General features: G+C 39.7%; 1 protein-coding gene across 36 annotated transcripts in view; it reads left to right on the top strand.

Annotated features, from left to right (window-relative positions):
• Positions 1-24,219, top strand: part of ESRRG (estrogen related receptor gamma) — a 379,094-nt gene that overhangs the window by 204,914 nt on the left and 149,961 nt on the right. Inside the window, exons 1-2 of one of the 36 annotated variants that reach the window (XM_051782971.1) lie at positions 10,008-10,505; positions 11,168-11,295. The exons of 30 other annotated variants lie outside the window; for them this stretch is intronic. Coding sequence is in view for 1 of the 6 variants with exons in the window: in XM_051782944.1 (XP_051638904.1) it covers positions 10,450-10,505 (56 nt within the window). In the remaining 5 variants the exon portion in view is untranslated. Of the gene's footprint in view, positions 1-9,846; positions 9,976-10,006; positions 10,510-11,167; positions 11,296-14,516; positions 14,578-15,332; positions 15,352-24,219 lie in introns of those variants that run through there. 5 more of the 36 variants (XM_051782961.1, XM_051782974.1, XM_051782944.1 and 2 more) reach the window with 5 other exon arrangements.

Below are 24,219 nucleotides of genomic sequence, written 5' to 3'. Positions count from 1 at the left end.
CATGCGAGGGTGTCAGGCTGTGGCGTGGCCAGGTGTTTGTGTGACCGCCATCCCCCCAGGGCTGGGGGCGGGGAGGGGGGGGGACACCGGGAGGTGTTGAGTGCTGAATGTTAAGCTCGTTCCTTTGTATGGCTTAGAAATCTCTGTTGTCCGGAATTGTACAGATAAGGCAGACCCATTTGCTTCATTGTCAGGCAATGTAGCTGAATAGAAATGCAAATGTGACATAAGGGGACTGCGCTGGGGAGGCGTTCGCTGTTACCTCCTATAACAGTGCTCCTGGCTGTTGGAAAATTCCTGCAGAATCCAAGGGGGTGTATGTGTGTGTGTGTGTTTATTTTTTATTTTAAAATATTTTTAAATAATTAGCTACAGGATCTAGGGAAGATTCTCCCAAAGAAAATGTCTCTCTCTTGCAGATGCTTTTATTTTTATGCAGTGGAACGGCTTGGTTTTAACTCCCTTATCAAGAGCTGCATGCACTGCCCAGACTAAATTGGGAGCATCTCCACACTGTTTGACAAATAGATTTTTTGTAAACTGATTTAGCCTTTTCATTGTTTGCATTTCATTATATAGCAGACTTCATGTCACAAAATCGGTATTCATTCAAAATAGAGAATTTAGAGATAGGACTGTAGCCAGATAAAAAAATATTGCACAGCTCAGGTCTATTAACCATAGAATAATAGCAAGTCAGTGATCCAAGGGGTAGTTCTTCTGCAGGGAAGGGCTAACATAACTGAGGTCAGGAGTCAGACCTCAGGACTTCAAATGTGGCTGTCACCAGATTTACAAGTAAATCTACTGGGAAAACAGGGAAAATGAAGGGACCTTGCAGGATAAGGAGAGAGAAAGGCAGCCCAGCTCTTTCATCTTAAATCTCAGGCTTCTCAGTGGATGAAGAATAAAAGTCTGATTTGCTTAAGTGCTTCACTTTATTCAAAAACTCTGAGTTGCATCTTCCAAAGCATGATTCAAGGATCTAACTCAATCAGGTTTAGAGAATTTATTTAGAAAAATAACATTTAAAGAGAGCTGATTCTTGTTTTTCTGCCAAATTCATTATTGAATAAAAGACCGTTAGCATTCTGAAAATATGTGTACCAAATGCAAACAGTGCTAAGGAATACAGATATGGTCTTTAATAAAGCTGGCGAAGTTTATGTTAATACCTTGGGAGCAGAAAATCTGAAGTTGGGGTAAATGGATCAGTAGGAAGACTGAGTCACAACTTTTCCTTTTGATATTTTATTTCTAAAAGCCTTTCCAATTTTTTAAAGCCTATTGTTTCCTTGACAATAATAGAGAAATTCTTCTCTTTCTTTTAGCAGTCACATTGTAATGGTTGCATGCAGAAATTGCTTTAGATTTTCTTATTATAACAGCTCCTGGACATAATCCTCGTGCTTATAAACTTCAGCTGCTTTGGACGTACTCCTGGATGGGTTCAAGGCAGGTAACAGCAAGGGTGTTCCCTCGGAAATCAGTATTTCATTGGGTAGTACTCTTTGAACTCATGCTCAGATAAGTTGTAACCGTGTTCTGAGTTACCTGGTCAGTAAACAGACTGTATCATGGTGCTAGTATTAGATCTATTTCCTAGATGCACAAAAATGGATGTGCTTTCAGGAATTAGGTAACCAGGAATCTGTTATGCAATGTTAAAGCATTGTGGGTAATGACGAATCTGTTCTGCAATGCTAAAGTATTGCAGGGCTGTGCTACTCAAGTTAATGTGCATTTGTTTGAGAAAGGAGTGTAAAATCTAGCTTTCAGGTGAGTGTGGCATGTAACACACCTGTAACTTGGTGTGCTTTCAAATCGCGTCACGTGGAAGCTCTGTAAGCAGAGAAGTGAGGACTTTGGAGGGACAAAATTAATAAGGTGGCTACAAACTAGAATGAAATACGGAGACATTCACTTCTGTGTACCTGTGTTGGTTCAGCTTACTTTTTTGCCACTTATTTTTTGTGTGTAAAAATATGAATATAACCAAGAGACTATAATATAAGACATTTACTTGTGGTTTGTGTAGGTACAGGTGCACACATACAGACACATGGAGAGAAACACATACATCTACAGTAATTGAACCAAATTGTTTGTGATACAAGTGTCAAAAGTGCAGCAAGTCTAAAGGATGTACTTTCTGGATCAATTCACACCTTGAGTGAGTGCTTTAGCAGGGAAATATTGACTAGATCTACTTAAAAGTCATACTGATATTTTATTGCTTTATTCAGGATACTTGAATCAAATAATTGTAATTCTCACTTTTCGTTTTTTTGTCCGTGAAAGACAGACATTTATACTGTAGACAAGTTAAGCTAAATTTCTGGAGATGTAACACCTGAAATGGAGACAGAGCTGGTGGGAGGAAAAAAATCCCATCTAATCTGAAGACTTAGATTTTCATGTTTCTTAAAAAAGAAATTAAAATATAAATTCAAATTTGCAAGTAAATTAATTAGGCTGAAAGAGTGTGTAATGTGTAAGGTGTAATGTTTACACCTTAACCATTACACATGGAGCTAAATCTAGTGATTTGAGATAGAATAATTGAATAGGACTAACTGTCTGGTCAATAGGAGTGAAGCTGCTATAGGACAGAAACATAGTTGATAATAGAAGGCTTCAGCTGCAGAAGGATGTAATTAGGATTTTATGCTGTCATTTGATCATATGTACTAATACAACCAGAAAAAATGTTTTAATTGTAATAATGTAACACAGACATTTTTGTTAATATGTGATTCTTATGTATTGTATTAACAATGTCAGTTTGATTCCATTAAATGTTAGAGTACAAGTCTACTAGAGATAGCAGGATTGTTGCACTTGCGTTGGTGTATACTGACATATTCTTGATGGGTATTCTAAACCTTCTACCCACTGCTAAGGGGAAATGAATACAGCAGTGAACAGCATCTCAGCATCTGATACCTTCTGTAAAGGCTTCCTTTAGGACATCAGGTCTTTGACTTTCAGGGGAATGGAGCTGAAGGACCTGGGAAAAGAGCAATGTGTGGTGAGCTCCACTTTTCTTTTGAACTGCTGGAACCATACAGTTACCATTTGAGAGCTGTATATCCGTGAAAACCTTTATTTTAAGTCTCTTCATATTAATGGTTGGGGAAAAGTACGAGAGGTTCTTAATGTCCTCCTGTGCACACAAGTGTGTGCCCAAGAAATCATTTGACCTGGAGTCTAATTATGCCTCTAAACAAACTTTACATTATTAAGGGCTCAGTCAGTCAGCTGATATAGGCATTTAAAAGAAGGCATGTATACAGAAAGAAAAATTAGAAATCTGTTACTACACGGGCAGATTTCAGTGGCCTTCATGGAAGTCTTTACCTGTTTTGGATCTGGATGTCTAGAGTTGAGTTAAGGGTAGCTAATACCTTTTGGTGAGGAAGGATTTGTTTACCCTTGAGCATTTGAACTCAGCCTTTGTTACTGGTTTCTTCCCCTAGTTTCAGAGCAGTTAATTTCCCATGGTGAAAGCTCTGATTCACCAGCACAGTCAGGTTATCCTGAGCTCAGGATGTTTTACTAGTCTCATTTTTCTCCAATATTAATTCTGTGCAAAATTCTTGCTTCCTAGGTTAGGGAAATGTTAGAAGATAGAGAATCTCACCTTGATCTTGGAGAGAACAGTTATATACTTCTTTATTATATTGAATTCTTCCCTAATAGTTATGGATGACAGGACACCCATGTGGAAAGTCCCTTTTCTGGTTTTCAGGACTTAAAATAGATGCTTTTCTGATGTCGGTATTTATTGTAGTGTTATTTACTCAACTGTGAGAGTTGAATTTAGTGTTCCTTGCACCTTTAAAAAGTGCAGCCTCTTTAATCTATTGTTTTAAAAGACATGCATTAGATGTCAGACAACATAAAGACAGAATGTAGAGATAACCCTGATGTAAGTGATGGTTCCAGTCATCTAGTGTATGGATAAAAGATTTCCAAGGCTATGTTCCTTGGCAGTTCAACATGATCTGGCTGTTTGTTAATCAGAGAACATGAGAAGAACAAAGGAGGGAGAACAAAAATGTTGAAAAAAAGTATCGTATAGCTAGATGTACAGGGGGACAAGTAACACGGGGGTGGATTGGATAAAGCAGAGTCATGGAAACAGTGAGCCGTAAGAGGGCAAAATTTGTTTCATGTGACTTGAGTTTGTGGGTAAAGGCAATAACATTTTGTATTCAGGCAGAGAGCATGTTCTGTAAATCTCTTCAGTTACCCGTTCCCTGGGTGTCGCAATAGATTAAGTCGCTGTGTGATGATATGACACCGCCATCACTCGTCTTCCTGGGATATTGCTGGAGGCAACAACAAACCTGTGTCTTTGGCACATGTGAAGGAATTTAGTGCTTGAGGGGTTAAATTACACAGGCTCCCCTGTGGATCAGCTTATGCTTGGACAGTAATAATAGCAATAACATTAATAATAAAAATGCCAGAGTGAAGGGAGTGAAGGGGGAGCAGGGGGAGAAAAAGGAAGAAGAGTGATGGAAGATGGGCTGGGGTGGTCAGGGGTGGGGGGAAGGCAGGCTGGAGAATGCCTTGTTTTGTACAGCAGGTGTACCAGCTCCACGTCAGATGTCGTAGGAGCCTCTGCGACATGGACATGCACAAATAGACGTTACCAAAGCTTTGAGAGTGGTTGGTGGCTCTGTGCGTGTCTGCGCTCTCGCTTCAAGCCATGATATCCTAGGGCAGTGTAACAAGCAATTCATGTCAGCTCACAGTAAAGATTATTGGTGCTTTCACTGGGGAAATATTTACGCTCCATCTTCTTCTATTTTTAGAACTTTGAGCTTGCAGTCAGGTAGAAGGGCTGGTGGGGGAGTGGGAAGAGACCCATTGAGGGACACATCTCATCCCTCAATTAGATGGAGCTAAACCCCTAATCTTGCTTAGGAATAGCTGCTGATGCTAAGTTTTGTTCTTTCCCTTCTGGTTTAGTGGGATATTACATTTCACTGCAGTATTGGTGATAGAATGGTATGTCAACTGGAATGTTTTCTTTCTTACAGAAAGCATAAACACATTTTAAGGAAAGTATTTTTACATAGATGAGGCCTCCAAAAAAAAAAAAAAAACAAAACCAAAAGGTAATATAAATGCAGAATAAAGTGAACTTTGGTTTGTTTTTTTCTTTTTAATTCCTAGGTAGAAAAGCCATCACAGTTAGGGATAGACAGCAATTTATTGCATTGCTGAAAAAAACCCCAAAACAACAAACAAAAAAAGAAATCTGAATTTGTTCTCTTTCAGATTTGTTGTTTATCATAATAATCCTTCTAGTGAAAAGGACTAATTTACCCTTTCTATAGGAATATTTTAAGTGTGATTATCATAATATCACAGCTACTGAAAAGGTCTAAAATAGGACATTGACCTTGAACGTGTTCCTGCGTTTAGTATGTGGTGCTTAACATTCAAGAAACAATATAACTGCAACTCATTTATTAATGTATAATCTCAAAATGTTAACTCTTGCTCTGTAAATACATGCCACAAGGATTGTAGAAAGCTTGCAGTATCCCATGAAGTACATGTGGTATTTTATCAGTGTAAATATGTATAAGATTTTCAAGATTTCTGCTGGGAATACTCCATAACTAAAGTAAGTTTTCCCTTTGGTACTGCACTAGTTTATGATTTAATTTTTACTGACATTCCACCAGTCATATTATTAGCTTCACAAAATGAAAGTGAAATAATCCTGTATTAATTAAACAGAGCAACTGAATTCCCTCAGTCATCTTATCCTTGGCTGTCTGAGACAGTAATGCACTTCAGTTTCTCTAAAGAAACTTCCACTAAAAAAAGAGCTTGGGGTAATAGTGAGATATCCATATTGAAGTGTGTGCCTGCATTATCTTTAGGGAGGAGACCTTTTTTGGTGGGTGACAGGCAGTGTGCGTGTGGCTTTCTTTTTCTTTCTGAGATTTTTTTTCCCTTTCTTTTTGTCAGAGGCTTTGGAAAAGGTGTTTCGTCAAGAGAATAATATTCATTTATAGCAATGTGAACCATTTCTATTCTGTACCAGTGAAGGCAGTCATCTAAATACCCATACCCATGCCCTTGAAAATAAAACAAGGAGAAAATATGGAGTATTTGTTTGAGACTAGATAAATTGAACGTAGTTCAGTAACATGGTAAGGCAGTTGCTGTTATTTCACAGAGACATTTTTTTGTATGCTGGAACTGAGTGTAGTAGCAAAAGCTAAAAGCCTTGCTCTGTGTATTTGTGAACGCACTGTGGGTAAGTTCTAAGGAGCATTCAGATATTGTGTTGTGTGAGCTTTTTTCCCTAAGATCAAAACAAGGAGTAATTAATGCTAAATATAGCAGATGGCTTTAAAGTAATAACTTGGTACAGTTGTCCAACTGTGTACAAACAGGTGAGCAAAATCTGGAACTTTAGAAGTGTTAGGTTTTTTAACTCATTAGCAGTATATCCAGCGGTGCACCAAGTGCCTTCCAGTGAGAAACACAAAAGACGAGTAGACAGTGACAATATTGTTCTAATATTAATCTCACTGTAGCACAGAGTGAGATTACATCTGAGTTATGTTTCTTTAAGTAGTGATTGTGAATAAAGAGAAAAATCACATATTTGATGACACTTGGGTATTTATTTCACACTCTTAACAATAAGGTATTTTCCAGCTAGACTTCGAATAAGGTTCCATGTTGTATTGCAAATTTCTGTCTAAAGTTAATAGTATACTTATTCCCAAATAAATTCTCAGCAGCTAACACACTTTCATAATCTTGCTCTTTCCCTGATGGCTTGAGCTTGTTGCTCCTTTTGGTAAATACACATTTGACACAATGCACTGTGTGGCTTCTGCGAAGTGCCACTGAATCTTACTTCTTCAGTTGCCTTGAGGTAGTTGTGCTTTAAGAATCTGGTTGTTCAGATGCCTTGAAATGTCTATGGTATTTAAATGTGAAGAAGCTTAAAGATGTACTGTTTGGCACACATGAAAAATTACATGCACAGAGAGATATGGAAATGTAGGTGCTGCTCAGTAATGCCCCTTGACTGGTACAGACACTCCTGACAATTTTTTCCTTCCCCTCTCTCATTCCATTACCACTGTTTTGTATAGACTCCTTGTGGTAAGATTTTGCACTGTACAGTTTGATAAGTTAGTGCAGATGTGTGTTTGCATGCATGTTCTTATTCTGTATTCCCTGATAAAATTCAGTAAACTGATATCTGGCTTGAGCTTTTCCCTCCCCCCCATAGTACTATTTTTATTTATTTCAACAGAACAGCTTGAGAAAATGAAGGTACACTTAGTCCCAGTTTACTTGCTGCTGTAATCTCTTTACCTTTTTTTCTTTTCCCCTTCCCCAAACTAATCGGTAACTGTGAAACCCAAGTTCAAGAATGTAGTTGGAATTCCAGGCCCCAGTCTGGTGGAGGTGACACTTTCAGTCCCCGGGGGAAGAAGCCAACTGCTTTGTTTATCAACATGCAAAGTACAGCACAGTATTTCTGGTTCTCCAAGAAGCAGCACTGGCAGGGAAGAGAGCTGCTTGCTTGAATGAAAGATGGTTGATAGAAAAGTAGTGATGGCTCACAGGGGGAGAGGAAAAACATATTATTTGGGAGTGTGAAGGGGGGGCAGGAGATGACAAGCTAACAAGGTAGTGGAAGCCATGTGAACATGAAAAGGAAGGCTTAAAGGAAGACAGATCAGGACAGAAGGAGAGGCCATGTTTCAGAACCTGAATATAAAATCTTAGGAGATAATGAACAAAAGTAGAAAGGAATAACCTGTCCTTTGGTAAGTTTCAAAATGGAATAGCTGTCATATTTTAAGGAGGGTGTATTCCAGGGAACTTAATACAGAAAAGTGACCACATCAAATTACACATGTATAGGGGTTCTTTATGGGTGATTTTTATATAAGAGAACACATACACATGCAAAGATTTGAAAGCATTTTGGAATAAAAATATTGGAATAAAAAATATTGAAAAAGAGCCATTTTGGGTATAAATCTATAAATGGAGAAATACTCAGTACAAACAATCTATTTGCATTTTTGTGTTTTGCTCATGTGCACATGTAAATCAGTTTGTAGGAACTGTATTTTGAGTTCATATAGTCATATAGATAACTATACATAAAGACTTCATATTGAAGTTCTGATTTGATCCCAAAATCTGTTTATCAAATTGTTACTTAAAGAAGATATTCTAATACAGTACTGTGCATTAGTACCTCTCATTTAAAAATTTCTTAAAAACAGATTTTTTTTTTGTCCCTGATGTTTCTACAGAGCACTTAAATTTTACTCAACATTTCAGAGCTTTTTAATCCAGTGCTCACAAGCGAATCTACATCTTGATTACAGAGTTCACATTTAACAATATAGACAGCATAATGCTACTGGTAATTAAGCTTTTACTACCTGCTTTTATACAGTAGTCTGAGCTGTAGTTTTGCTGTGGTGGTTCCAATTCCTAAACTTAAATGTATTTATACCATGTTTGTAGGAAGCAGGCCTAGTCTTCGCATAAGGTTAAATACATAGCACTGGAATCTCTCTGCTGTGGACATACACAAACGTGTCTATTGAACCTATATATTTTGGAACTTTGTTCTGTTGCTGTGAAACAGATTTGGAGAGGGCATTTGTGTTTCCATTTGCGAATGGTATTACTGCATTTTGAGGGTGTGCACTGATTTGTTTTGATCTAAAAGACTGCCATTTGCATCGTGTTAGGGCTCCAGTCACAAAGATTTTGTAAGAGTAGAGCTGCATTCTAAGAAATTATTGTCTTTCCAGTGTCGTTCTGGGTTTTTTTTCTGGCTAGAAAAAGCCTGTGTCTGTTTTTGCTGGTAGGGGCAGAAACACTTTGAACCTGGAAAATAAGTATGGTATCTTAGTTGTAATTTTAAGTAAAGGTAGTAGGTTTTGAGAGAAAAAATGCATTCCTAACTCATTACTGATTCTTTCAACACGGAGTTATGTGAGTATGTTTCAGTGCAAACAGTGCCTCTAAATTTGAGTATGGTCACTGTGTTGGAACAAGTTTAATCAGGGACCTTTCATGTGACAGAGAACAACTCTGAGCTGGCTCTAAGCGGTGGTTTGCTGGAACCAGGCTCGGTGATGTTTATGCAGGCGTGCCTACAGGGCTGTGTGTTTAATGCCCTTTCAGTTCAGCAAAACTTGCTTTACAAAAAACCTAAACCCCCAAACACTGTAGAGGTCTAGGCACCCTCCCAGATTTACTAATGCAGAGCTACGGCAGTGCAGCCCTTATCTCATTAAAATGAGGCAGGCTGAGTTAGTCCACTCTAATCCCTGCACACTTACAGAGGAAATTGATCAGTTCTGGAGCTTTTATTTCTCTTTCTTATATCTAAATACACACATCTAAACATCCAAATATTCGCACAGGGTGTATATATAATATATATATATATATGTTACGATGCAGCTATAATCTGTATAGGAATATACATAGCTGTATTCGCTCCCAGTTTCACCCATGATGTTAAGGAATGGATTTGAGTGCTCGTTTTGTTAGGAATGTCTTTTTTAATTTTTTTTTTAGCTAAGTAGAAAAGGAGGCTTAAAATTTTAAAATACTTAATTATATAATTTTTATGTTTTTATATATCACATTACATATACATAATCAAATTCCAGCTCGCCCCCCCCTCCCTTTTCCCCCAAAAGCAACTCGCACGACAATGAAAAGTTGAGTTACCCAGAGGCTTCGGCAGGCTGCGCTTGGCGTTATTATTATTTGTTTTTCCCCGGCGCCGAGCAGTTCCAAAGGTTAGGGAAGCGGCGGTCAGGAGAGCGCGCCGGGAGCCGAGCCCGGCTGCCGCCTCGGCGAAACGCCGCGACCGGCGGCGGCGGCGGCGCAAACTTCAATCCTCTACCTTTGCGCGCAATCCTTAACCGGGAGCCTGCCAAGGTACCTGCCGAAGTTGGGGCCGGGCGGGAAGGCGAGGAGGAAGGAAGGGAGGGAGGGAGGGAAGGAGAGAGCGCGGGCAGCCCCCGCCGCCCCGTCCGGCGGCGCGGGCACGTCCGCGGGCTGTGCCCCGGCGGCCGCCGCCGCCTCAGGCCGCTCCCCCGTCCCCACCCTCTACCTGCCGCGCGGGCCGCGCGCCGGGCCGCCCCGGCGCCCCTGGCGCCTGATTGGCCGCCGCCCCACCAATCGGCCGTCCCCCCGGGCCGGGGGATGCATATGTACAGCCCTGCTGCATATTCATGAGCTCCGAGCGGGGCTTTAAGTCCTTGATTAGGCGCGCGGGCGAGCTTTTGGTCCCCGCCCGCCGCCGCCGCCGCCGCCGCGCCCGGAGCGCGCCCGTGCCAAGTGCGCGGCGCTCGGCCACGGAAACTTTGCTTTTCACCGCGGGGGCGCACGGAGGATGGTCGCCGGGCGCACATGGATTCGGTAGAACTTTGCCTGCCGGAGCCGCTCTCCCTGCACTACGAGGAAGAGTAGGTACCGCTCCCCGCCCCCACCCCACCGCCGCACGCCGCCTGCCCCAAAACATGACAGGCGCCTAAGACGCCGCTGCAGGTAACGCTGCGCCGCGGCCGCGGGCGGGAGCCGGCCCGGGGCGCTGCGCGCCGGGGCGGGCCGGGCGGGAGGCGCCCGGCGGGAGCGGTGCGGGCGGCGGGCGAGCGCCCGGCCCCGCCGCTGCCCCGGCGCTCGCCGTCTGACAGGTGCGCGGCTCCCCGGGCAGCGCCGGCGGAGCGGCGGGCGGGAGGGAGCCCGCGCCGCGCTGGGGCCACACCGGGAGCGGCCCCGGCGCGGTGGCTGCGGCCGGCGCGGTGTGACCGCCCTGCCGGGGGGCGCCGCTCCGGACCGGCGGCCTCGGCGGCCGGGGGGGGCGGCGTGTGGCACTTGGCGGGGTCCGCGCCGCGCGGCGCGTCCCTCCGCTCCTGCTTTTCCCTACGAACACTTTTTGAGGAGCCACAGTTCTTGGCTGGCACTTCTTAGGTACCTGGCGGAGTGACTCCGGCGGAAAGCGCGGCGCCCCGAACAGAACCGGGGCTGAGGAGCGGCTCCTGAACTTGATTTGAGCCCCGCAGCCGGGATTAAATGTTAGGGTATCACGGGAGCTGTCACCGGTTCATTTTTCTTTATGTCGAGCCAGTTACGTAGCTGTGTGCCGGTGTCACGCCGAGAGGGACAGTAGCGCCGCGGAGAAGCCCCGGCTGGCCGCCAGCATCGCCCCGGACGCAGCGACGGAGAGGCTGCTCGGGAGGTGACAGTGTACTATAGGTAGATGCCCACTAGCTGTCCTTACTGCCTGCACAGTGCAGGGCTGTTGATAATTAAGCCAGGCACGAAAAGTGAATCGCGGTGATTGCACGTTAGTGAAACAATACGGGAAGTAGCAAACAGCCTGGCTCGCAGGAGTACAATTTGGGAAGGGGACGCAGGGAAAACCCACTGTAATGTTCCGGGGTAAATAAAAGAAAATAAACAGAGGAGGGTGCCCTTTCAGATATGGTTTATAGATCAGTGCACTGTGTATAGTGTAAGATAGCTTCATAAATGTAAGAATGCAGTTTCTACAGCTTTTCCCATAGTGACACGTTTTTTATAAAATATAGAAAGAGATGATAAGTTGGGTGTTAGTTGGGCTTTTTTGTGATTTTTTTTTTTTTTTGGATGCTTTGTCCCCTCCAGCCCCCCCAAAGGAGCTTTCTTGAATTTACCTTCTTACAGCTAATTTGAATGATTAGTTTAGATAAGCCTCTTAGAGTAGATGCATTTAAATGAAATCGGGGCACATGTCTTTTTGGCTCTGGTGCAAGATTCGAACTAATTTTTTTCTTCCTCTTTGGCTCAATTCAAAGTCATCTTAAAACACTCCCAATATATTGTGTGAGTGCAGGGCTTGAGGCGTGTGGGATTGAATGGACACAGGGAAAGAACTAACATTCAGAAACATATCTGCTTCTCTGTCTCAATTAATAAACTCCAGAGTTTTACACATTAATAATATCCATAGTAATCGTGATTTGACCATATATTGTAACATGCATATGCATATGTGAGCATAAGGACATATGAAATAGGTATTGTAGTTTCTGCAGTTCTTGCGTTATGGATGAGGGTAGAGAGGATTCAAGCTAAAAATTGTCCGAACATTTTGAGAGTGCAGAGACATCTGTCTGACCATCACTAGGTATGCTTTGATTTTAAGGCAAAGCATGTTAAAGAATGCAATAACTTAAAGCCAGCTGCAGTCTTGAATTTTTGCTCTTTCAGCAATAACAATAGCACTAATAATTACTAATAGTTAATGACCTAACAGATGCAATAAATATATCTGCTCATTTTGACATATGTGTCAGTTTAATAATTTTAAATGAATCAGTGCGTTCATAACAGGAAATCTCCCTCAACCTCTGATTAAAATGTAACGTTGACTAAAGGATTATAGAGCGGACTTAATTTTACTGACTGTTTTAACAGTTGTCACAGCTGTTGGAAGAAGGAAAGGCAATTGAAACACTCCAAAAAAGGGGGGGGAGGAAAGAACGGGAGTAGTTTAGTAAATTTGAACGTGGTTTCTGAATGCCAAACATAAAAAAATGAGCAGATTTATAGCTCCAGAAAGCTGCTGTGCATTATGTATGTTTACCTTTTGTGGCTCACTGTGTTTCATTCATTTGAACATTTAGCAGTTTCCCTACTTTCTCCATTTAAAAATGTGCAACTGCGTTTAAATGTGGAACAAATTCAGCTGTTCATGTGCATAGAGTTTCGTCTTAGAATGCAACCGATAGAATACACAGCTGACAAGAAACAAAGGTTATGTAGAAAGGCTGTAACATTTAAAAAGTGGACATAGGTGTCACATCATGTGAATACTTCAGTGCAGTGATGGTTGGTGTACGTATTTTATGTTTTTCTAACCGTTCTCATGTTGCGGTGTGGGAATGGTGTGTGGAGTTACCCTGCGAGTCTGTCTGGGTTATGTTTGTGTACGGATGAATATGAGTGTGTGTGTGTAGATTCACATGCGTGTATGTTTGTGTGTGTGCAGGGTGATTATATGCTAAACTTAAAAGAGTTTGTGTCAGTTTCACTCTTTAAAATATTTTGACGTAGCTTCTGATTGTTGAAGAATTTTTTAGAAGTGTCTTTCATATGGAAAGGGAGGAAAGGGGTGGACTGAAGAACACTTCTCTTTGTGAAGTGGGAAGCAGACGCGATTCCACTCCATGGTTTCTCCAGGCTTTGAAGGTCTTTAACTTCATGCATTTGTCTTATTAGATAGCTATTTACAGTTGTTACTAAGAAATAAAGCCCAAGCTAATATTCCAGTCATAAGCTCTAGGCCTCTGTATGTGTTCCCGGTGTGTAAGGTGGCACAAGGCTCTGGACGGTGCAGCCAGCCCCCAAGCATGGGTGAGCATCCAGACCCTGCCTGGGCTCTTCCAGGGCTCTCCCCTTGGGCAGCAGGCAGGCCCTGGTCCCTTCTTCCTTCCCTGTTTTCGGTCATAGAGCTTTGCTCTCTTAGTTCTGATAGACTGCTGGCAAGTTTTTAAATCCTGCAGAAAGTATAAAGGATTTGTGCTGAAATGCCCGTCTGGCAGCTTTTCCTTTACTGGGGCTTGCCCCTTTTTTAGTGGTAGGTGCTCATTTTAATGTGTTTATGGTCGTGCTCTTTTATTTACTGAGCCTGGTGCGTTTCAGCGGTAATTAACCCGTGTTATTAGCAAAGCCCTTGTGGATATCCGTTAATTCTTTGGAATGGCTGATCATTTTTTCCGTACTTTTCCCCCTGTTTTTTCCTAAAGCGCGCTGTCCTTTTCTAATAGTCCTTAAGCTTTAACATTTCCCACAAATTTCTTTTTAGACTGAGTCAGGTAGAAGGGCATCATCCCCATAGTTCCATAATAAAGAATAACTATTGTCTTAACAAACTGTTTTCAAAGATGCTAATGGGAAGCAAAACAACTGGCAGAATCTGTAGGGAACAATTTATTTAATTATTATTTTTCAAAACACATGCTTAATGATAAGAAAAGAGATAAGAATTTCCTTAGCTTTTTTTTTTGTGTGTGTGTGTAAGTGCATTAGCTGTTGTGAATATTTTGAAGTTCATATTTTAATCAGATTTCAACTTAGTTAATAGCACTTTGGGCATTTAAAAAATATTGAGCCAGCAGAAAAATACTTGTGCTTGCACTGCTGAGAAAAGATAAGGGCCACCTCATTAGCCAACCCTACTTTTGCAATTAATTTCAAATACATGGTGCTATTCATCAAATAGAGAAGGTAACTTGTCTATGATAATATTTAACAATACTTGAAGCCTACTTTGCTTAGAGTAGCTAAAAAGTATATGTCTATTCTCACAGATATGTCAGTCCAAATGTTATGCTGCTATTTCTGTATGTTACAGAGCAAAGTTAAGATAGAAAAATTATGGTATAAAAATATAAATTATTCATGAATAAGTGATGTGATTATTCATTTTGCAGAATAGTTTTTAAAGGACTGACCCTTGACCTACAGGGAGGTTGCTTGCACCTCTGTGAAAGTGTAAGTAGGAATGAAAAAATGCTTATTTGAACCTTTCAAGGAAGTATATCAAATAATTATTTTTTTGCTTAGAATAAATGAAAAGCATAGGATAAGTAGGAAAAACAATATGGAAGAAATTCTTGCTCCTATTGAAGCCCAGAGTAGCCTCTGTCTGTAAGATAAGCTTTGCTATGAATTCTTTTTCACAGGAAATTCATGGAGGGAAGAAACAATAAAATGTTGATCCGTTACAAGTGCATATGAGCCTCACGCTATCGAGCTCTCTAGAGGAAATCTGTGATTATGCCGGGCCAGTTTGTTCAGTTTTTATCTCTTTTACATCCACTGGCCTTGTATTAAATTGTCATTGTCCTAAAGCACATGAGAGAGAAATGAATTGCATTTCTCAACATGCACTGACAGTGAAATATTTAGCCTCTCTGTCTCCAATCATACTTATATGTATGTTTCATGGTGCAGGGATGACACCAACAGTCGCTGCAGCTTGACATTCCACTTATTACGTGTTCTTTTACATTTTGTGTATCGTCTTTTAGGCTTGAGTTAGGCAGTCATACGTGCACAGTCATATCTGTAGCAGCACGTATGTATGTGCTTTTGTTTTATATGTTTGCATTTTATGTGAAATCCTCTGTCTATACACAGCAAGTTTTGTGTTCAAATTCGTTTCTATCTATGCCTGTGTGTGTGTTACAGGTATATAGTGTATTCCTTATGCAGTTTTGGCAGTGCACGTCTATTGTTGTGTGTACGCACACAGACATGTATACAGTAAGTATATATATGCAGAACTGTATAACTTCCCTCTATGCAGTTGCTTGTCAAAATCCAGCTGCTTTTATGTGGTTTTGTGTGTTTTTTTTTTTTTTATCCATGAGAAGGGAGCTGGTCAGCAATGTAAAGTGTTTGCACCTGATTTTATACCAGATTCTCCATCTACTCTAGCAATTTTTGTATTGTACTCACAGTTTTGCTTTTAAAAGATGCTGTATTTTTTTTTAAAAGATTTTCTTATTCTAAGTAAATGAATATAATAATATTTATTCATATTCCTGTAAGTTTTGGCTGTCAAGTGGAGAAATATTTTTTAAGCTACATGTGTTCTTGGCTGTATTTACACCTAAAGAATATAATTATTTTAGGGGGGGGATGACTCCTACATATGGTTGTTAATATACATCATGATGTCCTCAGGCAAAAATATAAAGTACACATTCAATTGTAATGGTCCCTAGTCCTCTCCAAAAGTCCTGTAGTTGTGGGGATTTTGGTTTTTTGATTTTGTTATGGTTTTTTTGTCAAGAAGTAAAAATACTGTGAAACATTAAAGAAAAATATGAAACTGAATTGTATACTGCTATTTAGATAGCATTCCGTAATTATATTTTAAATGACTTGGTATTGCCTTTTCAGTAGCACTTTGGAGTGTAACTTTTCTAGAAATGGTAGATCGCTGCCTTTTGACATGTACGTCTTCTGAAACAATTTATGTATTTGATATGTTGCAGAAGCTCTAAATCTCTTGGGTTTGTTTACATAACACTTGTAATGTTTTTTCAACTAATTCTTATTTTCTTCAAACAAAGAGGGGCTTTTCTCTTTGCTATTCCTTAATATAGCAGGTTTACATTAAAGGGAATCTTGTCTAATTTCCAATTATTTTCCTGTTTTAAGTAGCGTAGCTTTTTAATCAGAGCATCGTTTCCCACTTCTTTTAAAATTGATATAAAATTAATTTTTTCACTTCAGCTTCCTATACTTGCTAGCAGAAACATCTATTAAGAGCCTGATGAAAATTAGAGCAATATTGGTACTTTCACATGGTGTAAGACAAGCATTAGCTGTTTTTCTTTACCGCTGAATGTCTGATTTTTACCGTGGGTCACCATCCTGAATTTGTATGAAATCTTGATGAAATTTGTGGATTTAGATAAAAATTATTTATGAGGCAAAACAAAACAAAAAAATCGTACTTTTTGTGACACTAACACAGAACTTTAAATATGAAATTGGAGAAGGATCGCCATGTACTGTGGTAAGTTATTATATCAGGGTGTATGAAATAGAAGTTCCTTGTTCTCTGTCTAATTGAGCCATTTATAGTATCCTTGTACAGAAATGTGCACATTTATTTATATGATAACCTGCTGAAATATAATTAGCTACCCCTATGCATGTGAGAATAGTCCAAATATATCCTTTTATCATACATTAAAAATTATATTCCCTTTCCCTGAGTAAAACTCTATGCATCTTTGAGTACTGTCTTTATAGGGAGGGTGTAAGATTCTCTTAAAGAGTTTTGCTCTGAAACCAAACTTTAAGATAAAGTGATTTGAGGTTTTTTAGGTTATTACTCTGTAGCTTAGAGTGGATGTCTCTTTACTCCTCTGTGTGTTTTCATGTTGCTGTAAGTGGAAAAAAAACCTGCACATCTTCTTTTCATCATTTTGATTGGAACTACATACCATATGTAATGTGTTTTGGCAGCACTTACCTAGCCAAAGAAAACAAATTAATATTAGCCATGCTGAGGAGTGTCAGAAGTATCACAGATGTGTCGATTTAGCTTTGCTCCATCACACACTCTTTCCTTAAACAACTGGTCAAGCTGTCGCAAAATGTAGTGTGGGCTACAGTGAGATTCTAATAGGTGTGATCAGAGATTGATGGCTTTGGCAAGTTAGAATGAGAAGATGATGTGGAGTTGCTGTTTCTTGTTTTGAACGTCCTCAGAAATAAAACCCCAAATAAACAAACAAAAAACAAGGAAATAAAAATTTTTTAAAAAGTAAAAATAATTAAAAAATTATAAGCCAGTTGTGTGCGTGCGCTCCCCCCTCCAAGCCAGCTAGACATGAAACGATTTAAAGTCCTGTAGATGTAGAGATGAAAAAGTCATGTCTAAAATGTAGTGCTAGCTTGTTCCTAAGCATTTCCAAAATTCCTTCCCATAAGGTGCCAGGACGGGTGAGGAGGAGGTGACTTGCTTTATTCAGACCATTCTTGTACATGTTATTGCTGCTCTTTCACCTCTCTCCCCCTATTTCTGGGTTTGTTTCTAGAGCTGTTTTTGAAAGAAACACTTTTTTCCATCTCATATGAATATTTTTAAAGAAATACAAGACACGAAAATCTAATAAAAACAATACTTAACAAAATGGTGAAATCGTACTCCTTTATGTGCTCTTAGCACGCTGCTACTGGCAGTTTGTATAGTTCTCCATATATTGGAAATGTAACAAGGGATCAAGCAATTTTCTGTGTATTCTTTATTTACTTTTAAATTTTTTTCTGTCATCAAATTGGCTGCAGGATTTGGTCCTATCTTTGTGGAGGATGAATGCCAATCTCCTTTTATGTTTAAGTTGATATTTTATTGCTTAGGGGGACTGTGATATACTCAATTGACAAGTATTAACGCTAAGATAGTTTTCAGAGGAATTAATTTCAGAAAATCTATGAGGTTTCTTCTGCACAATTATTTTTCACTTTTAAGAAAAAAAAAAAAAAACAAAAAAGGATCTAGTTAAGAAAAAAAAGGCTAAAACTCATGGGCCGTCTAAAACAGATTCAGAGCGTGTTTCCAAAAGCAAGTGCACAAGCACTGCTAGTAAAATTATCTCTGGAGAATGGTAAATTTCTTACAGCAAAAAGTGGATATTTCCCCCCCCACACACACTGTGGTAGTTTAATGCTCCGTGAATGCAAGATTTCCTCTACTGAATTATATGCACTTTTCCGTCAGCGGAAGAATTCCCTAGCAATGTTCTCATAGCAGCCGTTAAGTGGTGGGACAGATGAGATGTTTTGAAGTGGCATGAAATGCCATGTCTTCAACCAACTGTTCCCCTGAGCGTTAAAGGGGTGAGAATCGGATTTCCAGTAGCTGAGTAACATCCAGGGACACCCCATTGCTCTTCTCCCAGGAACTGCTTGGGCCCAGTTGGTGCTGGGTGATATTTACAGAGCAGAGCAGCCACTGTCAGTGGCTGACATTCGTATGAATGACACCTGTCCCATCAATCACCAGGCCGTGGCGTCACAGAGAAACAACAATTGGCTGAATTACCCAGTGCTGCACACTTGGCTTAATTCAGCTCATTGTTCTCCTACAAATCTAGAGGATGGCTAGTTCTGTGCCGGGAGCCCAGGCAGAAGCACAGGATGGGCTCAGGTGGTGGCACGTGCCTGGCCTTTGCTGCTCCATCAGAAGTACTCAGGGATAGGCTGTCAGTGGGAGGGGGTGGTGGGAAGGAGCCTCCACTCAAGGGCTGGAGCTTCAGCTACTAAAGAAGGCTGTAATTAATCAAAGAGCTGAAACTCAGGATTTCTCCCCGCGTTCCAGAACTTTTCATTTAGCTAGCTGAAAGTGCCCAGTGCACAACCAGGTTAATGTTTAACTCTTGCAGTGCTGCGCTTATTCTGAGAATATACTGTCATCCTGAGAAGAATGAGGGGAGATGCTGTGCCTATTTCCTATGTCTGTGCAGTAAGCAAAGTCTTCAAAGCTGTGGCCCTTCTGAAGTAGTTGATCTTGTATTATTCCTCAGTAGTTAGCACTGAAAATTCTGTATCTGAGACACTGAATGAAAAGGACAGTTGCCGAGAGGCTTGTTTGGGGTAGAGTGTTTTTTTGGTTTGTTTTTGTGGGGATCTTTTAGTGCCAAACAAAAGTTGGATCGTGAAAATCAGTCTCCTTACGGACAAAAACAGTAAAGGCATTTAAATGCTTTCAGACGCTGCAACCATTTTCCTTTCTTTCTTTCACTTTCTCACCCCTTGCAAATCAGAGACAGTTCCTAGAGGACAGGAGAATAAAATAAACAAAAAAAGAAATTATTTTTCTACTCTTAAGGCCTGTGTCAGGTCTGTTTCGAATGCATTTGAATCCTACTGCTTCCATGCTCTTTTTCAAGTAGCACCAGATAAATACCTATGAAATACTGAGATGAAAGTGATCATTCTTACTTCACAAAATGTTTCTCTTTTTCTTTTTCCTCTCCGTGTCCCTTTTGTGTTAGGTCCTATGGAGTGACTGTATTTTTGTTCTAAGCTAATTCACTGCTGCTGTTTTGGTTACAACTAATGTCAAGCAGAAAACCTGTAACATGCCAGAAACAGACTACAGTGTGTTGAAGACACAGCTTATGTTTGATTGTGTGTAAATACAGTTAGTTAGTTGGGTTTATCTGATAGCCTGGCAGAAAGAGAGAGGAGCAGTACAAACTGTTTTCAGTAACTGTGCTGTTCATACACCTGATAAGATTGAGAGTGCTTTCGAACTACTGATATGCTTTGAATAAGAAAAGAATAATCACATCCATTGGCACTGGCTTATCAGGAATGAAGTAAAATGCCAGCACTTTTACATTAGCAAAAGTAAATGTTTTAGACACTTTGGGCCGTTTTTCCATTTAAATTAAATAGCTGGGTGCTTTTGAGTGTGCTGTAATGAATGGAAGGATTTATTACCTTGACAAAATTACAGGTGAATGTGTTTAGAGAGGAGTCCTCAGCAACAATAACAGCTCTTTTGATAAGTGGCTACATCTATTCATGCTTTTGGTAGAGATTCAGTAATTCTATCCTTTCTTTCTCTGTGAAGTGCAGTGGCTAACTTACAACGTGCAGTTTTTCATAGTGTAACATACTTGTGCGTTTTGTAATATGCTGGCAACACGTTTGATATTCGGCATGTAACACGGCTGTTCATAAAATAATCCTTGATCATTTACTAGTGTGTCCTCTGCCTTCAGTTGCTGTGTATTTTCATGTTCGAAAAAGAATATATCTCAGTCTTTGCTGGGAAGGGAAGGTATGATTCACCATTAACTTACCCCAGCAGGCATGAAAAATGCTCAGATGCACTATTATCTGATTTTTATTTTTGTACCTTTTCAAAATTTATTTCTAGGTTCTTTCACATGCTTACAATTAATTTTGAGATATTCAAATTTGATGAATGATAGTGCAAGAACATATTTGATTGATTTTTGGATTATTATTGATTACTGTCAATGAGATCACTGTGACACACTGAAATCAATGATATGTGATTAAACCAAGGCACCACTGTTCTATACATTAGGTAGCAGTCGGGAATTTAGGAACTAAATGTTCACAAGCTATAAATTGAGAAAATGTTTAGATTTAAATAGCCCTTTGTTTGGCATTTATTCACCAAAATACGTTTCTTGGGAAAGTTAGTTTTCCAAAGTGCAGGCTTTCAGTAAAAGAAAGGTCATTGATTTAAGGTTTATTAAATTTTAGCTAAAAACAACAGGCTCCATTTGGGTGTAAAATAATTTAAGTACTTACTGCAGGCAACCTTCATGCTTTAGAGCTGTTGCTCAAAGGTTTCATTCTTCTATGAAGATGTCAACTGTAAATATAAAAATGCATCACTGAAAATGTAATGGTTTAAAGATTCTAACTGAAATAAAAATTCCTGCCTGGGGAAAGCACTATAATCAAAATAAAGTGGTCTTAACTTTTTTTTTCCTGTGGAGGCTGCACTTGAAAAGAGTGCTTCAAGGCAGCAGGTAGCAAGGTTGGTAGGGAATGCCAATTTTTATTTATTTATTTATCTGCTCTCCCCCACAGATGATGATAGTCTAGCTTTGGAATCAGCAATACACTTCAGCCACTAATACGAGGCAATATGTAAGCTGCTGCCGCTTCCGAAATGCAGTATCCTGGCATTTAAGTCAACTTTATAATCTGGCAAAAACCCACTTGGCAATATTAAAATCTAGCTTCTGAAGCACTTTTATTTCTGAAAGCTTTTTATGTCTTTTTATATCTTTTTAGCATATATTAAATTTCTTAGGAGCAGGCCAGGATGTACACTTGATGGATGACTGGGGTGGGGAGTCTCCCCCACCCCCTGCTTTTTTTTTTCCTTCCCTCTAATTTTAAAAAGAGGTGTGATACTTGCACATTAGGTAATGCTGGAACACAAATACTGCAGATGCAGCTGTTTGACAAAATTAATGGGGGGGGGGTTGTACCATTGTTAGGTAAGTTAGCAGAGATTTGCCAAGCTAAGAAGGACAGCCTGCTGCCAAGCCCTTGCATCTGTCTTAAGAAATCTTTTGCTTCCACTGGTAGTGGACTGATTCAAAACTAAATGGAAAGAATGCCATTCATTTTAGCAGGTTTTGGATCAGTCTCTTTAATTGATTTAAAAAAAATGAATGATTTGGTAGTATTTTAAAATAAATCAATGAAGAAATGGAGCCTATGTCCAAGGACTCACTGCCAGGATGTGACATTTGCACTAGTATAGAGTTGCCTAAGGGAGTGTGACCAGGAAATAGTAAGATTACCCCATAATATTTTCTCTGTGAGCTTAAAAGCAGTGTTGGCATTATGCCCATATCTTCAGCCTTGTGTTGCCTAAAGAGGAGGTAGAAATCCTTCTGATGGAGATGGTAAGACAAAGTGAGACTGAACTCTTTTTTTCTTGGTTTTACGTCTGAATTTCAAGAGAGGTCGAAATGCTGAATTTAGGTGAAGATTAATTGATCTTGGTTTGTTCCTGGTGATGAATTTTGGATGTAAAGCTGTAACATGGAATACATATGTCTGCTTGATGCATATTACCTTCCTACATATATGCAGAAACACCTTGGTGTTCCTATGCAGAATTCAGAAGTCACAAAGGATGGTCACTCAGCGTGTCTTTGCCGATGAGATGCAAAATAAATTTTAATAGATGGAGAATTGCCTTGACTGGCCTCCAACCAACATTTTATTTATGAAAGGTTCATATACTGTTTAAGAGATATAGGAACTTGGCTCTTGGACAGAAAACATTTTTCTCTTTGTAGAAAGAAGTAGGCCAAGATGGCTTAACAGGATAAAGGAGACAGAGTTCACTCTCCAAATATTCTGATGCTAGGTTATGTTTATTCTAGTCATATGAGGAGTACCTTAAAGTAGGTGTGAAAGTACTTTGTCCTGCCCTCCATTTTAGAGACTTTTCCAGTGCAAACTTTGTTATATAGGTAACAGTGCCTACATCTGAGTCTCTGAGTTGGTAAATATGCATGTGATTTCTGTCCCTGATCTCAATGCGCATTTTGCATCAATGTGTTCACCAAACAAAAGGTTTCTATTTTCATTGGATTTCCTTTCCTTGAGTCTCTTATTCTCCCTGGCTGTGAGCACTGTGTAATTTCAGACCTATTCCTTTAATCACAGATCACATTTTTGTCTCTGATAAAGTATTCAATCTTCTATACAAATGAAGCCATAGGTGTGTTTTACTGCTGGGATCAATGGAAGGAAGATCTGACTTAATGGCCTTTTTTTTTTTTTAGTGTTTAAGTGTGTAGAATAGTGTTGTGATTAAAAAACAGAAGCTGATTTCTACAACAGTAGCCTTTTGAATTTCATGTGGAAATATGCTGAAGGAAGTTTTTTTTTTATATCTGCAAAAGCCTGTTTCTCTTAACTGTTCACAACAGGATGCATTATCAACATTTAGTACTTTTGTTAGAGCAAAACCTATTATTTTATTAGGCACAAAGGAAAAGGTGAGTTGCACGGCACATATTTATAAAGGTTGTATCCATGATATTTATCTCTAATATTTGCTATCTGGAGAAGACGTAGAAAAGCTAAGCATGAGGACTAAATAAAAACATATGCACTTAAAACCCAATTTTAAATTTTTAATAGTCGGGAGTAGTGGAGTAAGGAAAATGAAGCAGGAATGTCAGGTCTTCCCTTTTACAGTCTTTGTGCAGCAGTTGGGGTTTTGTTTCCACTTTAGTGATTAGTTTTTTGTTGGAGCTGGTGAGGATTGTCTCGGAGCAGCACAAACCACAACCCATCAGCAGGCTGCTAGTCAGCAGCAGGTGTGAACAACATAAAACAGGATTAACGCTGAACCAGAGTGTGCACTAAAAACAGAACCCCTGCCTTGGTTTTACAAGGGCAGTAAGATAGAAGCACTCTTGTCATGTTTACTAAACAGTGTTTAGTGGACTATGTAAATGGCTCTGCTCAGCTGCAAAGAAATAAGTGCAAGAATTACTACATATTTGAGATTTTTAAAGACACTTTTATCTCTTTTAAGAGTACTGAGTATTCTTCTGTTAATGTTAAATCAAAGGCAGAGAGGCAAATGTCAAGGTGTTCAAAGTTAGCGCTTCAAAACTGAAGCAGAGGGAAGGGAAGATGGAATGTCAGCATTCGGCATATTAACTTTTTTGGTCATTGACATAGTGGAGGAGGTAGATTTTATTGTCTTTTTGAAATTATACCTTTACAACTTAGGGTTTAATGTCTGCTTATTTCTTCTCTACACATTTTCTTTAAAAAGGCAGCTTTTCCATTCCTTTGTATTTGTGTTTGGGAGATTTTAGAATGGTGTATTTATTATATCCATTACATTTAACATCAAAATCTGCCTTCATTTATGCTCTGTATTAAAATTAAGGGGATACATTTGCAGTGAAAGCAGAATTTACTTGTTGTTATACATTAGGATTGTTTATAAGCTATTCATATTTCCCTGCTTCTATAGGTATATTACATGACCAGAGAAATTTTCATGTTAGGTAAAGATGTATTTAAGGTCAGAGAATTTTTTATAAATGCTGTGTGTAATTCTACTAACATGTGAGT

The sequence above is a fragment of the Manacus candei genome, unplaced genomic scaffold (genome assembly GCF_025592945.1).
Source record: "Manacus candei isolate 608988 ecotype Guabito, Panama unplaced genomic scaffold, ASM2559294v1 h1tg000017l, whole genome shotgun sequence".
Classification (NCBI taxonomy): domain Eukaryota; kingdom Metazoa; phylum Chordata; class Aves; order Passeriformes; family Pipridae; genus Manacus; species Manacus candei.
This window is presented reverse-complemented; position numbering and strand designations above follow the sequence as displayed.